Below are 17346 nucleotides of genomic sequence, written 5' to 3' on the forward strand. Positions count from 1 at the left end.
CTTCTAAAAGACATACCTCATCTCCAACATGTTCGATTTATACAGCATTACCATCCTGATTTACTTACTGTACTGTTCAAGCAACTCACACTTTGTCATTTCCGCTATGCCTTTCAAACTCTCGTTTTCCTCTTTGATCAAAACCATCAACACTCCTGGGAAATCCACCTCTTCCTCGACCACGGCCTCTTCCACCTCCACGCCCTTTCACTGATGGTCTGTCCATCCTGTCAATTGGTCTACAAAACAAAAAAGTTAAATCACAATGAATATAGGGTCCACTTGGAAGCAGCTTAGAATATTAAGATACACAAGTCATAATAAAGTCAGTAGTAATGTCGATCACAAAACAATATTGCAACTACTAGCTTGAATATAATACTTATTGCTATGCTCAATGGTTCATCATATTGCTTTTGCAGCTGTAAAACATTGGGTTTGAATCTGAATTTTTCTTTTTGCTGCAAGCACTCTTAACAGATCAAATTGACAGTATGATGGCCCAATACACTGTCATACTACTATGCCACACCACTGATTGCTATAGTACAATATTCCGATTTCAAAAAAGGTGGTGCAGCGGCAATGAATGATTGAATGTTAAGCTCCTCCTGGTGACAGTTGCGAGGTGGGGTGGGGGAAACGGAAGGAGTTCTTCTCTTGCACATGCTCTGTGGCTAGTGAAATAGATTTAATTTCCCTTGCAAAAATGAGGAAAAACTGGCATTTCTCACATGGAACTGCTCAGTGAAACAGAGGGTTGCATATCTCTATGAAGAGGATTGAGAGAAGTTAAGAGATCGCCTAAAAGATTACTACTTTCCTTGCTCGGTGCAAATAGGTAAATAAATGTGTTTCATTCACACTTTAAATAAATGTCTACATGTAATATGGAGCAGCTTTTACTTTTACTACTGTCCATTCAGTTTAAAAACAAAGTCAATAAATATATAAACTGGAAATATTAAGCTAATTGATACCTTTTATTTAAATACATCTCTAACAATACTTCATAACCAAAAGCTTCTTCTCAAATAAGCAGGTTTAAATTCAGGATTTTAATTAGATTCTTCCTCCAAATTTGAACTGGAGGGCGGCATGGGGAGGAACAAAAGATACTATTAGTTGAAAAGCAAAACAAAGGGCTCAATTTTCCCTAATGCCCTTTTTTGACATATTTCAAGAGTTACGCCCATTTGTTTTGGCTCCGACTACTCCAAAAAAATAACTTGCAAGTTTCCCCGTTCTAATTTTTAAAATCGGCACCATGCAGCCTGTCCTTTAGCTTCAGGGGATGGAGCCAAATGTCAGTGTCGAAAAAAGGATGCCCCCCACTTCTGCACATGTGTGGGGAAAAAAAAAAAGACGTTTTTCACAGGACTGCTATGAGCGTGCATGCCCAGTACACCTCCCGGTCTGCATGCGGTCATTTTTAAAGAGCCAGTTGTGTGCGAGAACTTTAATTCTCATAGGAAAAAAATTGGAGCTGCAATATGCAACGCAGCTCAAGGACCAAGAATTTCTCTGAAGAGGAAGTGGAGGCCCTGGTTACTGTAATTGAGGCCACATGGCACGAGCTGGACACCAGCAGAGGTCACATAAAAGTTTCACCAAAAGAAATAAAGAAACACTAGAACGAACTTACAGAAGATTACTGTGCAAATGGTGACCACCCAGAGGTCTGGAGGCCAATGCAAAAAGTGGCAGACAGGACCTTGGTCAAGTAGTTAGTGCAAGTAATATTTTAATTTATTCAATGAAATTGCAATTGTAAATGTGACCATTTGTATGCCCCACCCAGCACAAAGACACCCTCTCTAAAAGATTATATTTTCATCTTTGCAGAGGAAGGTGACACAGGAGAGAGAGAACTCGAACAGGAGGCGGCCCGGCAAATCTGCACCCACTGACACACTTGGGTCGTTGCTTTGATGGGTCTTGCCTGGAGAAAAGCAACCACCATTGCACAAGCTGGGCCCACACTTGAGGGAGAGGGCAAATCCTGCAAATTCCACATTCTGGCTTTGCTAAAAGTCAAGTACCGCATGGGCTAGCTATGCTTCGGTTCACGGGGATGTCTCTATCAGCTACTCTTCGGTTGATGCAATGTGCTGTCATTCATCGTGGTCCTTCAAATGATCCTGCTGCCTGTGCTGAGAGCCTACTCATGCCACTCTGTCCCGAGAGCCTACTCATGCCACTCTGTCTCCTCCTCTGCTGCTAACCATTTGTCTGTTCGGTTATATTTTGCAGAACTTGAGGCTGAAGCCGATGCAGAAGATGATTATTCAGATGTGGATGAGCCTGATGAGAACATCTTCCAATCCCACCTTCCAGACCAACAGCATGGGGGTGGGGTAGGATGAAGCTCCCACTGTTGTACTCTGAGGAGGAGTTGTAGGTGCCGCCCATTGAGGTGCCAGCCCCTTTCCCGAGTGGTACGAGTGTTGGGACATTTCATGGTTTCACACAGTCCGAGGCTACGGGTTCCAGTGGGGTGCAGCAAGGCACACCCAGGGCCCCACTGTCCGAGGCGGCGGGTCCCAGTGGGATGCAGCGAGCCACACCCGGGGTGAAGAGGGGGAAGGAGAGCTCGACAGCACTCTCCTGAGGTGCAGGATCTAACAGATATGGTTCAGATGATGGCAAGGAGTGCAGAGTGCATTGACCTTGTGATCACTCCTGGACACTATTAGTGGGGTGGGTGATGAGGTATCGGGACTGTCGGGGGAAGTAGCAACACTCAGGAGAAATGGGAACACTGTCTGGGCACATGAGGGAGGGAATGTTGCACGTAGTTGAGACACTGTCGGGGCACATGAAGGAGGGAATGTTGGAGGTTGCTGCTGCAATACAGGAACACGTCCAGATCCTGCGGCCATTGACGGAATCAACTGCCACTCCCACTCCAATCCCCAGACCAGCTTCTGAAGAGGCCCAAGCCAGGTGTTCCACATTACCGCCTGCCCACGTCCCCCATCAAGAAGTGCGCATTACCGGAGATGCTCGAAAGAATAAGCTTGGTACCAACCAGAGAAACGCTCCGCCACCACCTGCAGGCAGGGGTGGAGTCACCAAGACCAAGCACAGCGAGCAATCTTAGAATAAGGTGGAGGAGAGATGGATGCAGCCTTTCTTTTGTTATTATTGTTACTGTTGTAACTGTTCTCAAATTAAAAGTTTTTTGTAAATTATGTAAATTTACAAGTTTAAAAGTTTGTAAGTGATCTTAACTGAAAACTTTAAAGTTTGATAAGAATATTTTTATTAAAGTTCAGTGCAAATAAAATACATTTTAAATTATAACTGAATCATTTCCATTATCACAACGGAACAGGTCCAAACAGTAAACATGGTCCATTTGGAATAGTTGCCGCCGAGTCTTCAGGCAGCAAAGTGTTCACGGATGAGCTGCTGGCACAAGGCTCGAGCAATCATTAAAGGGGCACGACGGCCCACCCTCCTCTGCCATCGTGCTTCGGGTTCAGGTAGTTGCATGGCTTCCTCGTCCTCCTCCTCATCATCATCATCATCTGCATCTTCCTCCTCATCAGCCACTCTCACCTCAGGTGGGGCCTCTACTACCAGGTGCTGCTGCCTCATGATGGCTAAGTTATGCAGTATGCAGCACACAACAGTGAACTGACCGACAATCTCAGCGGAGTATTGCAAGTAACCTCCGGAATAGTCCAGGCATCGGAAACGCTGCTTCAAGATGCCTATGGTCCTCTCTATTATGCTGTGCGTCGCAATGTGCGACATGTTGTATGCTCGGTCAGCTTCCGTCCGGGTTACGCGTAGAGCCAGGTAGCGAGGCCGTACCCTTTGTCTCCCAGTAGCCAGCTCTGCCCTTCTGGCTGCTGCTGGAATATGGCAGATATAGTGCTCTCACGTAGGATGAACGCATCATGGGTGCTCCTAGGGTATCTCGCATCAACTGCCATGATGCGATGCATGTCGTCACAGATGAGCTGCACATTCAGAGTGGAAGCATTTTCTGTTCCTGTACATCTTGGAATCTTCCAAATGGTGCTCACAAGGCGATATAGGTAAAATCAATATAGCGCTGTGCCTTTGGGAAGCCAGCAATCTTGGAGAAGTCCACAGCCCTGTCACGCATTGCCTGTGTGGTCATGGGGAACTTTATGTAGTCATTCCTCTGGGCATATAGCGCAGCGGTCACCTGCCGATTGCAGATATGCATTGCATGTTGAGAAATGGCAGTTGTGGCCTGGAATGATACAGATGCATAAAATGAAAGTGCAGCTATAACCTTTACTTCAACTGGCAAAGCAACCCTCCTGACGCTTCTATGATGCAGGTCTGCTTTTACTAACTCACAGATCTCGGTTACAACTTCTTTGCAGAAACGCAGCTTTCTCACACAGTCTGCACCACTCAGGTGCAGGTATAAATGCCTGTCTCGATATACCCAATGTGGGTAAGGCCTCCTGCCCATCATCCTATGTGCTCTGAGGTTCCTCATGTGATGATGTCTAATCAATCTTCTCCTCCACAGCACAATCATGCAGGCGGCTTGCACGGGATATGGCATTGTCAATATTTCCCCCATAATTAAATCATAGCTTTGCAAGAAGCTCAAATCAGCAGGGCAAAGCACTCAAATCATCTTTTCTCTCTCCTTCTCACCCCACGGTCGACGTCCTAGTATGGGCCACATCCTGGTCTACGCATGTGCAATAGGCTTGCTTAGAACGGGAAGCTAGGCATTCAATGAAGACATTTGGGGCAATGAAGTCTAATGCAATTCTTTAAATTTTGATTTTTTTCCCCCCAAACTACCACCCCACCACCGACCGAACGTCTCCTCACCGGACTCAAGGGTTGGCCGGCAGAATCACTCCCTCACCCGGACACAGGGGCTTGGCATCCACAACCCCCCCTCAACCCACCCGGGCTTGTTTTGAAGCTGCTGTATAGGCTAAGGGTTCTCATCCCTTCAGTTCGGCTTCCACCCCACCCCAACCCCCGGGCTTCTTTTGAAGCCAAACCAATGTCAGGGCAAGGGAGAGATTCTGCCAGCCGACACTCCGACTCTGGACTCTGGACAGGAGATGTTCGGTGGTGGCATGGTGCAGTATTTTGAAAAAAAATCAAAAATTAAAGAATTGCATTAGACTTCCATTTTCTCCCTTTTGACTTTGATGCATATTCTTTGTCTTCTTGACTCCCTCTAAAACTTCACCTAAAAACAATGGCGTTTTAAAGTGTGCTGGCTTTTCTTAAGTGCCCAGAAGGTTTTTTGGGGGTGTTCACATACGTCGTCCTAGGAAAAAATGTAAGTTGGCCAAACTTGCTTAAATGTGAAAAACTGGCGCAGGCATCAGGTTACAAAAAAATACTAACCTAAAAAAAATTGTACCCAACTGAGTTACGCTGGCTCAGAAACTTTGGGGAAACGGAGATTTTACTTTACGCCAAAAAAAGCGGTGCCAGCCAAAAAAACGGCACAGATAACTGGGGAAAATTGAGACCAAAGACATTAAACACCTTATAGTCTTGTCATGTTCAACTTAATGAGCATCCCATTCTTCAATTTTATTTTTTGAACCTCACTGAAAATTATCTGGCAGTGATGAGCTGAGATCTTGTTCACCTACTGTTTGCTGGAGAGGCCGTCCTATTTCCGCAGTATATGTATCCCATCAAATCCTTAAAAAATGGGCTGTGCAATGGTACAACACTGATAATTAAACAATGGATTTAATTTGCCCCCCACAAGTTCCTAATCTTAAAATTTTCCATTAATGGAAGGCACCAAGCCGTGGCACTTAGCGCCTACAGGTTCCTAATAACTGGTTTAAGAGCAGCAGAGACATCATTCCAGGAGCAGTTTCCTACCCTCGCCCTTATTTGAGGTATGATGCATGATGCAGAGACTAGGAAAGTGAAGAAAATGAAAGCAGAATCTTTTTTTAAAAAAAGTAATCCCTCATTTAAATTCATTTAAGGATAGGTGGTACAGTGCATTGTAGCTTAACTAATATAGTGGTGTATACTTTTGGTTAAGTATAAAGCTCTTCTATTTTTGATATTTTCTGTGATCAATGAAACATTAAAAAAAGACACCAGCTGCTTTCTCCTTTAAAACCCAATCAGCTTAAAAGAGAAATTGAGCTCTTAAATGGGGTCAAAATATATTTGATCTGATGTCCTCTATTTCTCTTATAAAGCTTTCCTGTCTGAGGAGGCATTTTTAATGCATGAAAATGCAATCTCATGTTGTCTGCCAGAGAAGCAGCCAGGTAGCAAACAGATACTCCCGAATGAGAGAGATCGTCAAACCCAGGCCAACTCCCAGCAGCACATTTCAGGCACAGTGGCAATGATCTCAAAAGCAGATTACTCTCGGTTTATAATCGTATGTGGCGAAATGCAATCAATAAAAACAGAAAGGTAAAAGAATTATAAATAAGAACTCTTTACTTGGGATTCTACTTGCACGTAGTCTTGAAAAAATGGACCAGGTTCACTTCACTCACATTGAGGACATGTGTGTGAAAGTTGCCTTCATACACTTAAAAGGGTTTTACTCAACATTGTGGGTAATTAGGTCATCATTTAAAGTCAAAAATAATCTTCACCTTGTTCAATCTAATTTGTTATCTGCTGATTTCACATGCCTTAAACACAGGTACACAATAGACTCAGTGCAGGATATCTACATTTCAGTAATGCTGGGATAGCATTAAGTGTCTCTTCGTGTGCACACCTGGTTTTGCTTGTCACTCTATAACTAATATACATGCATCAAGTTTCCATTCAGAAAGCAACAGTCTTGGCTGTAGTGACAATATTGAATACAATATACTCAACATAGGGAATATTCAAATAGTAAAAATTAAAAAAAAGAGCCCCCACAGTCCTGGTTAGTATGGTGGGAGGAGGTCACAACAATAGCAGTTATTACAATTTATTAAATTGACTAAAAACAGAAAAGGATAGGGGAGTATTTCTGTACAAAGTACTCACCCATCTCTCCGGAATACAATTTTTCCACGTTGAAAATATCCTAGTTTCTGTACAATGTTTTCAATGTAGACTACATTATGGGGCACCTTAGTGACGTTCCATTTCATGCAAGAGAATGCTCCAGAACAATCTGCAGGTTGACTCACATCTACTCAACCTTATAAACATCACTGCCAGCTGAATCTGCAGAAACCTCCTCCACTGCAGGAGAGGTTTTATTTGGGGGGGGGGGGGGGGGGGTGAAGAAAGAGGGGGAGGGCCGGGAATAAGTACTTTGTACAGAAAAGAAGTTCCTCTAGCTCCTTTAAAAGTCAACATCCATTGCAAGCGAGGTTTTCTCAAAATATACCAAATGTAAGCCAGCTTCCTTTTTCAACCTAGTCAGCCAAGTACAGTAAAGCAGTTAGCTCAACCAAACTTTTATCATCGAGATCACAAAATTGATACATCACACCACACACATCTCCATGACAATTGATACTTAACATCTTCCATGACAGAAAATTAACTGTCACAGCAATTTTTCTTGGTCTTGCACAGTCATAATAACTGCCTTCAGTACTTCACTATTCGTTAGTAATCTAACCTGTCCCTACTTTACACATTTGCTCTCCATCACTCCACCACCCAAACCAACTTTCTCCTCCATTTTAGAAAACATCTACTCCTTGCTAGTACTCCCAAGATCATGGCCTAGTGGCCACTAAAGACTTGACAGTTTGCGTTAGCGGACTACTCAACTGCATGGGAGGGGGAGAAGGTTGAAGGGAGGAATACAATCCTCTCCTCAGATATCCAGGATACATGCATTTTCAGCAGGATTCAGGAGTACCAAAGTAGAGGACACTGCTCCAATTAACTCAACACAGGTTGGGGATCAAACCTAGGACATTCCAGTTCTACACAGCGCAACTACTCAGTGAAGGGTGGGGTGGTAATGGGAAGATCATTGAACCATTATAAAAGAACTTACAAGATTACTTTATTTTAAGTGCAGTATAAAATACTTGAGGAATTCACTCATCAGGATCATTACCAGGCACAATTTTCACAAAAAAGGACAAATCATGGTATTTTGGGGAACAAATTCAAATAAAATCCTGAATGGCATTTATAAAAATTCTATTCTTTGTAAATCAATGGTCACAGTTGTCAACAGGAAAGTTCATATTCCATGAATTATCAGTCAATACCCTGTCATACAACATTGGAATGGGACTTATTCAGTCACTACCTGTATAAACCAATAGCCCTGATCATTAATTCAATTTACAGGAAACGGAAGAAAGGAAGGAGATGCGTGCAAAGGAAACTGGCTGACAAGTCACTATTGACAACCTACTACTGGTTACAAAGTGATCAAACGAGGAATGTTCCATGGATGCCAGAACAAGGGAGTTAAAGATTAGAGAAACTGTTACAAACGCAAAAGAACAACCTTACATTCAGCCAAGCCTGTGAATCCTAGTAACCTCCCTCGCCGCCAACCCCTCCCATCAAGATTAAAACCAAACATGCAGGAAACATTGTAGAAAATGCTGCTTGCTTTCAAGAGGACTCTACCTAGAGCAAAAATTAACATATTCCACAAACAATCGATTTAAGTCTTACGCTTCTAATGAAAATTCATTAGCTCCTTCCGTTTCATTAGGACGACGTTCTCGGAATACAACTCTGCGTTCTGGTCTTTCTGTTTTTCTCTCAAAATCCTGGTTCTCATTCTGTCCTCGCATTTCTGCCCTCTTTGGGCCCCTCTTTGAACCTGATGAAACACAAGTTAAACACATGCAAATGTTAAGGCAGTCTGAGCAGCTCCAAAGATAAGGTCCATTAATGTCAGGTACCTGCCTGTAAATGCAACCAGGCATTTAGTTTTTTTCTAAATGCAAACCATACTTGTAGTGCTGCTCTGTGGAATCTTGTGCATTCTATCGTGATGATACTGACATGCAGAAGTCACAAAAGCCAAGCTGGAGGATAGCTTTTACACAACTCACAGTATGTAAACTGCAGTTTACTCAATGAAATGGAAGATTTACAAATTTTGAAGGAAGAGTCCCAAGAACTGCAAGTCTTTAAAAGTGATCAAAATGTTTTTGAATTATTTATTCTTTAAATGTTGTAGAATGTCTAGCTAAAAAAAAAGTCTATTAAGAAAAATTCAACAATATGCTAAGCACCATAATCTTTTACATTTGTTATTGGCTATTCACAAGTCAATGGTGGTCCACCAGAAATCAATCCATATTTGAGCTTGTTAGTCTTACATCAGTATTAATTTTACCCTGTATTGGCTGTTCCAGGGTGATGCTACAGATTTAAATACACATTTTGTAGAACTCCCAGGGACTGTGCTGCAGGAGGTAATTACTCAAACCGTTCTCATATACCACTTAGTGGTGGAATTAAGGCAGCATTGCATTGATGAAACACTGGAAGGAAACCATTCGGGGAAGCTTGTTTTAAGTAAAAGTTTAAAGACCTGGAATTTATTTTCAGAACCTTATGGAGGTAAAGGGTGGTGGTGATGGTGGTGGGAGGAGAAAGAGAAAGTGTCAGGGCAGAAACATTTAAAAACTGTTTAACAACAAAAGGTCAATTAGTGCTTTTAAACACATGAATGCACAGAGAGGGGCAAGAGGAGGAAAATTATGGGGCAGAAATTCCAGTTTTCTAGGTCCATACGAATCCAGGAAGGCATCGCAAAAGCCGGTTTTCAGTGCACAATGCGCATGCGCTGAAAACCAGCTTTTCCGATCTGTCAACTTGTCTCGGCAGCCACGACATTTGCAAGGGCAAGATTGCGGTATTTACACATATCTTGCCCAGAAAATGTCCTGAAAACTCTTGCGCCCAATGGGTGCATAGCCTACTTTTACAGGCATAAGAGTTTTAAAAACAGACTTAAAATAAAACATTTTATTTTTTTAAATCCTGCCCACTACATTAAATTTATTTTAAAGCACAATTTAAAAAAAATACATAAATAACTAATTTAAATTAATGTTAAGTATGTAGTGTATTCTTTCTATTTTTTATTGAATGTTGTGTGTTTTGGGGGCTGTTTCTCATTCATAATAGAGGAACTCCAACTTACTGAGTTCCCATTATTATGAATGAGAACATTCTTTACCTTATTGGCTGCCCAAAGCCATGTGACTGCAGCTCCAGCCCAAAGCCATCTGACACACGCAGTCAGTGGAGGCCTCAGCACTGGGAACTCGTATGGGTGCAGCAGCAGCTTCAGGTAAATGCGCATTTTTTTTTAAAAGTTTTTTTTTAAACCCGATCACCCGTGGGAAGCAGCTGACCGAGATTTCTAGGCCTATATTTTTTAGCAGCCTCCAGACAATCTAGAATACGGTGTACCCAAAACTACGTGGTTGAAAATCAACATCCCTAAACTGTGTGGTAGAATTTTATGGAAAGGCTCTAAATACGCAGAATTTGACAATTAATCCAAAAAAAAATCCTCTCACCTCAGTGACAAAATGTTAAAAAAAAATCTACACCCACTTTACAGCCATTCTAGTTTTGCAACTGTACCATATAGACACCTCAGTTCTAGTCACATAAAAAACTTAAATTTTCAAAAGCCATTTATTTCAAGTATTTAACAAGTTTTGGCAATGCCCTTCCCTCAAAAGAAGATCTGACACAGACAGTATACATGGTTCTGAATGTCCTATTAAATCACATCACAACAAGCAAGCCTACCCAATGGGTTAACACGAAGCAGATTGCAACTGATTTTTCTTGGAGATTAATTTTGCAAATTAATTCCCTTTCAAGGAATCATGTGTGTTCTTGGTTAGGCATATTCAATAAATAAAAATCCCTATCCCATAGTTTTCTTCTGTCATTTCACAACTTCTATAATGGGAGACGTACCATAGTATGTAGCCATCAAATAAGCCATTTAAAGTGCTACAGGAATTCTCCATTAGATATAGTAATATCACTTCAAAGTTAAAGGTATCTGGTTATTTCCTAAAAGATTTCAACTTGCATTTCTATATCACATTTAACATGGAAAACATCCTAAAGGTCAACCTAGAGGAGCAATCAGAAAAAATGGACATGGCGACAAAAATATTAGGACAACCAAAAGCTTGGCTAAAGAGGATGGTTTTAAAACAGGAAAAAAATTCCAGACCATGTGACCATGGCAGCTAAAGTCACAGGTGCCAATGGTTGGGGAGGGGTGGGGGACGAGATACACACAGAAATCCAGAGTCAAAGGAACAGAGAGTTCAGAAGAGGGGACAGAGTGTAGGGTAACAAAATTTGCAGATGACACAAAGATTAGTGGGAAAGCGGGTTGTGTAGAGGACACAGAGAGGCTGCAAAGAGATTTAGATAGGTTAAGCGAATGGGCTAAGGTTTGGCAGATGGAATACAATGTCGGAAAGTGTGAGGTCATTCACCTTGGGGGAAAAAAAACAGTAAAAGGGAATATTATTTGAATGGGGAGAAATTACAACATGCTGCGGTGCAGAGGGACCTGGGGGGGTCCTTGTGCATGAAACTCTTTTTGGAGTTTATCTGTAAAACATAAATTATTAAACCGTGCCACCCGACCTGGATGACACACCAGACATTTACAAGGCCCTTTTTTTTTTCTTTTTTTGTTTTTTTTTTTGTGTTTTTCTTTTTTTTTTGGTTTTTTTTTGGGCACTAAAATCACATTTTTTCCTCAGTGCCCCCTATAAAAGGGAAGGGGGACACTAAAAGCACCGGCAATTAAAACAAATTAAACTTTAAAACGTAAAATCAAATTAAAATTTGGTTGCCGGGCGTGATGATGCACTCCAGTCCCTCCGGTGCCCACCTCTCGCGGAAGGCCGCGAGCGTACCGGTGGACACCGCGTGCTCCATCTCCAAGGACACCCTGGACCGGATGTAAGAGCGGAAGAGAGGCAGGCAGTCAGGTTGTCCTTGTGCATGAATCCCCAAAAAAAGTTAGTTTGCAGGTGCAGCAGGTAATCAGGAAGGCGAATGGAATGTTGGCCTTCATTGCGAGAGGGATGGAGTACAAAAGCAGGGAGGTCCTTCTGCAACTGTAGAGGGTATTGGTGAGGCCGCACCTGAAGTACTGCGTACAGTTTTGGTCACCTTACTTAAGGAAGGATATACTAGCTTTGGAGGGGGTACAGAGACAATTCACTAGGCTGATTCCGGAGATGAGGGGGTTACCTTATGATGATAGATTGAGTAGACTGGGTCTTTACTCGGAGTTCAGAAGGATGAGGGGTGATCTTACAGAAAAATTTTAAATAATGAAAGGGATAGACAAGATAGAGGCAGAGAGGTTGTTTCCACTGGTCGGGGAGACTAGAACTAGGGGGCACAGCCTCAAAGTACGGGGGAGCCAATTTAAAACCGAGTTGAGAAGGAATTTCTTCTCCCAGAGGGTTGTGAATCTGTGGAATTCTCTGCCCAAGGAAGCAGTTGAGGCTAGCTCATTGAATGTATTCAAGTCACAGATAGATAGATTTTTAACCAATAAGGGAATTAAGGGTTATGGGGAGCGGGCGGGTAAGTGAAGCTGAGTCCACGGTCAGATCAGCCATGATCTTGTCGAATGGCGGAGCAGGCTCGAGGGGCTAGATGGCCTACTCCTGTTCCTAATTCTTATGTTCTTATGTACACCAGAAGATTACAGATTAGGATAGGCAAGGCCACAAAGAAATGAAGCACAAGAAGGCTAGTGGAGGTTTGGGGCCCAGAATCCAATGCAGATCAGTGAACACAATGGTGATGGAAGAGTGGGGCTTGGGTGCAGGATAGGATATGGGCAGCAGAATTTTTGGATCACCTTAGATTTATGGAGGGTGCAGGAACAAGAGATTCGCCACAGCATTGGAATAGTTGAGTCTGGAGGTGACAAAGGCATGGTTGAGGATTTCAGCAACAGATGGGCTGATGCAAACAACGTGACAAAAAGGTGCAAGTTAAGCAGTCTTTGTGCTGGAGAAGCTCAGCTCAGGGGGTCACTGATACGCAGAGATTGTAAACAGTCTGGTTCATTTTGAGACAATGGCCAGGATTAGGGCTGAAATCTGTGGCGAGAATATGGAGTTTGCTGCTGAAGATAATGGCTTCTGGACTAAAATGCATCTCATCTAAGACTGCTATTGGACAAACAGTCTGACAATAAAGAATGGTTGAGGTGGTGGTGGTGCAGGGGCAGAGCTGAGTGTGATCAGAGTACACGCGGAAGTTGGCCCAATGTCTACAGAAAGTAACGCCAAAAGGCAGATTTTGATGTCGGAGAAGTTGGATGATCAAATTTAGTGGAAATCAGGTCACGGGAGCAGAAGATGGTCTCATGAACATGTTGAGCTCAGAGACGGCATGAGGAGATGAAAGAGAAATAAGTAGGTTCACAACTGGGGGGGAGGGGGGTAGGGGGTAGGAAAGAGAAAGAGGAAGATTTGACTTGATGGATAAAGTGGGTGGGAGGGGTGGTAGGCATCAAAACAAATGGTCTCAATCTTAGTGACAACATAGCCCATGTATTGGCGTAGTGGGCAGTTTTAGCAGAGGAAAGTGAGGTCCAATAGCACTGTGTAGTCTAGCCAGACCTGTTGATAAATGGCTAAATCAGCGGTTGGGGCGAAGGAGCGGCGAGATTGCAGAACGATGTGATCGGGGCCCAGGAGAGGCGTGAGTTTGGGGCCCAGGAGAAGCGAGAGCACTGGGGTAGCACGGGCCAGCCCACACTGCGAAATGTGCGCGCACTAGGTCCGTGCAGCAGAACTGGTCTCCAGTTGTCTTGGTGAATCCTTGTCACTGGACTCTTGTCAAGCCAGTGTGATGGCTGGTGTGCAACGGCCATCACACGTTAAAAGAAATCCACGCACAGGCATCTTCCACCATTCAACATGTAGTTCAGGACCTGGAATATTAGGTCCTTCATTGAAACACCTGTGAACTCATCCCTTTTTGGTGTGGAAGAAAGTCATCCTCAATTCAAAGGACTGCCTAAGAAGAAGAAACCAGCAGTGTGCCAGACGAGGGCATGAAGAAGGGGGCCACACGAGGGGTTCAACTAGGATGGGAAACAGTTAACGGTTTTGCTGTGGACAAGGACATCAAAAGGTGGACGCAGAAGTACTGTCCGAAATGGAAGAGTCAACAGTTAGGCTATTGGGACACTTATTGTGCCGTTGCAAATGACGTGGGGTGTTGCGGGGGGGGGGGGGGGGGGGAAAAGAGAGAAAGAGAGTTTTTTTTTCAGAGAAGGAAGTGATCAGAGACAGCCTTATCAGTGATAGATACTATGGAAGTAGAGAGGCTACAGGACATAGAAATGTTGAGAGGGTGGCAGTGATTGAGAGAGTTTATATGGAGATTGGGGGGGGAGCTGGGAAGGCAACAGGGAAGTGACTTTAGAGGAGGGGGGCAAGGGGAGCCGAGATAAAGATTGAAATCACAGGTTGAGGAGCTGCTTAGTGCACAGACTGAAGGAGGAATATTTGAGAAACTCAGGATGGGGCTAACAGTAAACAATGAGGATTTTAAAAAGGAGAAGTGTAAGGCATAGATAAAGGAGGTGCTCGAAAGAGAGGGTACACAAGACCGTGGTGTGATTTGATGATAAAGGCCACAGTCACTCACAGTTTGGACAGTGCAGGTGGTGGGAGGTATAGCTAGGCAGGGAGGCTGCAGTCAGGGGCAAGATGTCACCACCACCCATGAGCCAAGTTTCCCATCTGAAGTACATACACTTCCGTTCATCACCTATGAAGATAAGGTGGTTCTGTCCCAGCCATTCAAAGTAGTTTACATGAGTTCAGGATAGCATTCTTCCTTGCCCTTTTATTATTTTCTCTCAAATTTGGATTATAAATGCAATTCCCAACTTGCAATAACAAACTACGATCAGATTCATCTTAAACTCCAACAATTTGACACAATGAAACAGAAATCAGACAGGCACAATAAGCTGTTTATGTAAACTTGAAACAAAGGGTGAACTTCTGCATGGTTGATCGCTTCTCTTCTCATTTGTCATTGCCTCCTCTCACAAGTTTATTTACTTAACGCTAGCACACAAGGTCCTGAAACCTGTCCACAAGTCTCAAACCATGACATTCCAGGTTCAATTGCTTTTTCCTGCTGAACTGACTGATCTTGACTGGTTCAGGATGCTACAAACAATCAACACATTCGAGAGAGGAAGGGGAGAGAAGATTGTCAAAAAAAATGGCAAGTACTGATGTACATTAGGTTGTTTCTCACCAGCAGTTTTAAAAGTATAAACAGAAGTAGTGAGGACCAATCACCAGTAAGCTTCCAATGGAATTGTACAGTACTATTAATGTTCCCTTTAAAATGATGAGGGGAAAGCAAATTATTTAACCGTAATGTTAAACTCCAAACTGATGAGTGGAACATGACACCTTTACCTGCTCTTCTCTTGACACTGTATACAACTCAATGCAGTAACAGGACTACCGAGATTAATTTTCCCTCCCCACGCTCCTTTAAAAGGAAGCTGCACGCGTGAGCTAAGTGATCAGAGTGTAAATTGTTGGACTTTTTTTTAAAGAAAAACGGCAGCTTGAAGTGAAAGTAGAGCCTTTCCACCCCAATAAACCATGTACTCAGCTGCCCCAATGATTTATTACGGACACGGTTGTCAATGGTTTGCCTGAGCGACAGGAGTGCAATTGTGCTTTATCCAACAAAACAAATACCCGACATGTAGGCTTTTCATTTTTAAATGTTGGCATAGATGTTAGTTTCATGCAACACCGTGGAAACTAGGGAAGCCATATTGCCCAACAGTCCATCAGTCACTTGTGATTAAACGATCCCTTTTCCTTAAACACCACAAAAATCAAAAAGCAGGCCAATCGCAGCCTCCTCAAAAGAAGCTGATTTTGTGGCGCTCCACGAATCCTTCAGCCGAGACAACGATCCCCGGGCAGTGTCATGACAACCCCGGCTCGGGTTCAGAGTCTGTTGCACAAAGCGCCACGCGCAGCTCCAGCCCTCACACAGCTCGTGCATTTCTCACAAATGAGCACCAAGCACCCCCTCCCCCCCCCCCCCCACACACACACACACACCACACACCCCCCCCCCCACACACACACACACACACACCACACAGCCCCCCCCCACCACACACACACACACAGCCCCCCCCCACACCCCCATCTCCTCCCCCCCCCCCCCCATTTCATACAAACATCCCAACCCCCATTTGCGTGCTCCGTGCGGCTCCATACTCCATTTAAACTCCGCACTTTCAAAATACATTCCCGGTTTGCAGATTACTGTAGGCTACAATTTCTCACACACACACCGCCCCCCTCCCCACACACACACATCCCCCTCCATTTCTCCCCCCCCAATTTCTCACACACACACACCCCCCCATATCATCACACATCCGCCCCCCCATAATTTCTCACACACATTCCCCCCCATATTCTCACACACATTTCCCCCCATTCTCACCACTCCCCCCATATTCTCACACACATTCCCCCCCATATTTCACACACATTCCCCCCCCATATTTCTCACACACATTCCCCCCCCATATTTCTCACACACATTCCCCCCCCATATTTCTCACACACATTCCCCCCCATATTTCTCACACACATTCCCCCCCATATTTCTCACACACATTCCCCCCCCATATTTCTCACACACATTCCCCCCCCATATTTCTCACACACATTCCCCCCCCATATTTCTCACACACATTACCCCCCCATATTTCTCACACACATTCCCCCCCCATATTTCACACACAAATCCCCCCCATTTCTCATACACATAAATTCCCCCCCCCCATTTCTCACACACATAAATCTTCCCCCCCCCCATTTCTCACACACATAAATCCCCCCCCATTTCTCACACACATAAATCCCCCCCCCCCATTTCTCACACACATAAATTCCCCCCCCCATTTCTCACACATAAATTCCCCCCCCCCATTTCTCACACACATCCCCTCCCCCCCCATTTCTCACACACACCCCCTCCCCCCCATTTCTCACACACATAAATTCCCCCCCCCATTTCTCACACACATAAATTCCCCCCCCCCCATTTCTCACACACATCCCCTCCCCCCCATTTCTCACACACCCCTCCCCCCCATTTCTCACACACACCCCCTCCCCCCCATTTCTCACACACCCCCTCCCCCCATTTCTCACACACCCCCTCCCCCCCATTTCTCACACACACCCCCTCCCCCCCATTTCTCACACACACACCCTCCCCCCCATTTCTCACACACACCCCCTCCCCCCCATTTCTCACACACACCCCCTCCCCCCCATTTCTCACACACACCCCCTCCCCCCCCATTTCTCACAC

General features: G+C 44.2%; 1 protein-coding gene across 2 annotated transcripts in view; it reads right to left on the reverse strand.

Moving 5' to 3' along the window:
• LOC139265014 (intracellular hyaluronan-binding protein 4.S-like) overlaps positions 1-17346 on the reverse strand; it is a 54243-nt gene that overhangs the window by 35291 nt on the left and 1606 nt on the right. For both annotated transcript variants that reach the window (XM_070881957.1, XM_070881958.1), the window contains exons 2-3: positions 8605-8755; positions 90-239 (exon numbers count right to left, since the gene is read on the reverse strand). In XM_070881957.1, the coding sequence (XP_070738058.1) occupies positions 90-239; positions 8605-8755 (301 nt within the window). The remainder of the gene's footprint in view (positions 1-89; positions 240-8604; positions 8756-17346) is intronic.

This window comes from Pristiophorus japonicus, chromosome 1 (genome assembly GCF_044704955.1).
Source record: "Pristiophorus japonicus isolate sPriJap1 chromosome 1, sPriJap1.hap1, whole genome shotgun sequence".
NCBI classification, from domain to species: Eukaryota; Metazoa; Chordata; class Chondrichthyes; family Pristiophoridae; genus Pristiophorus; species Pristiophorus japonicus.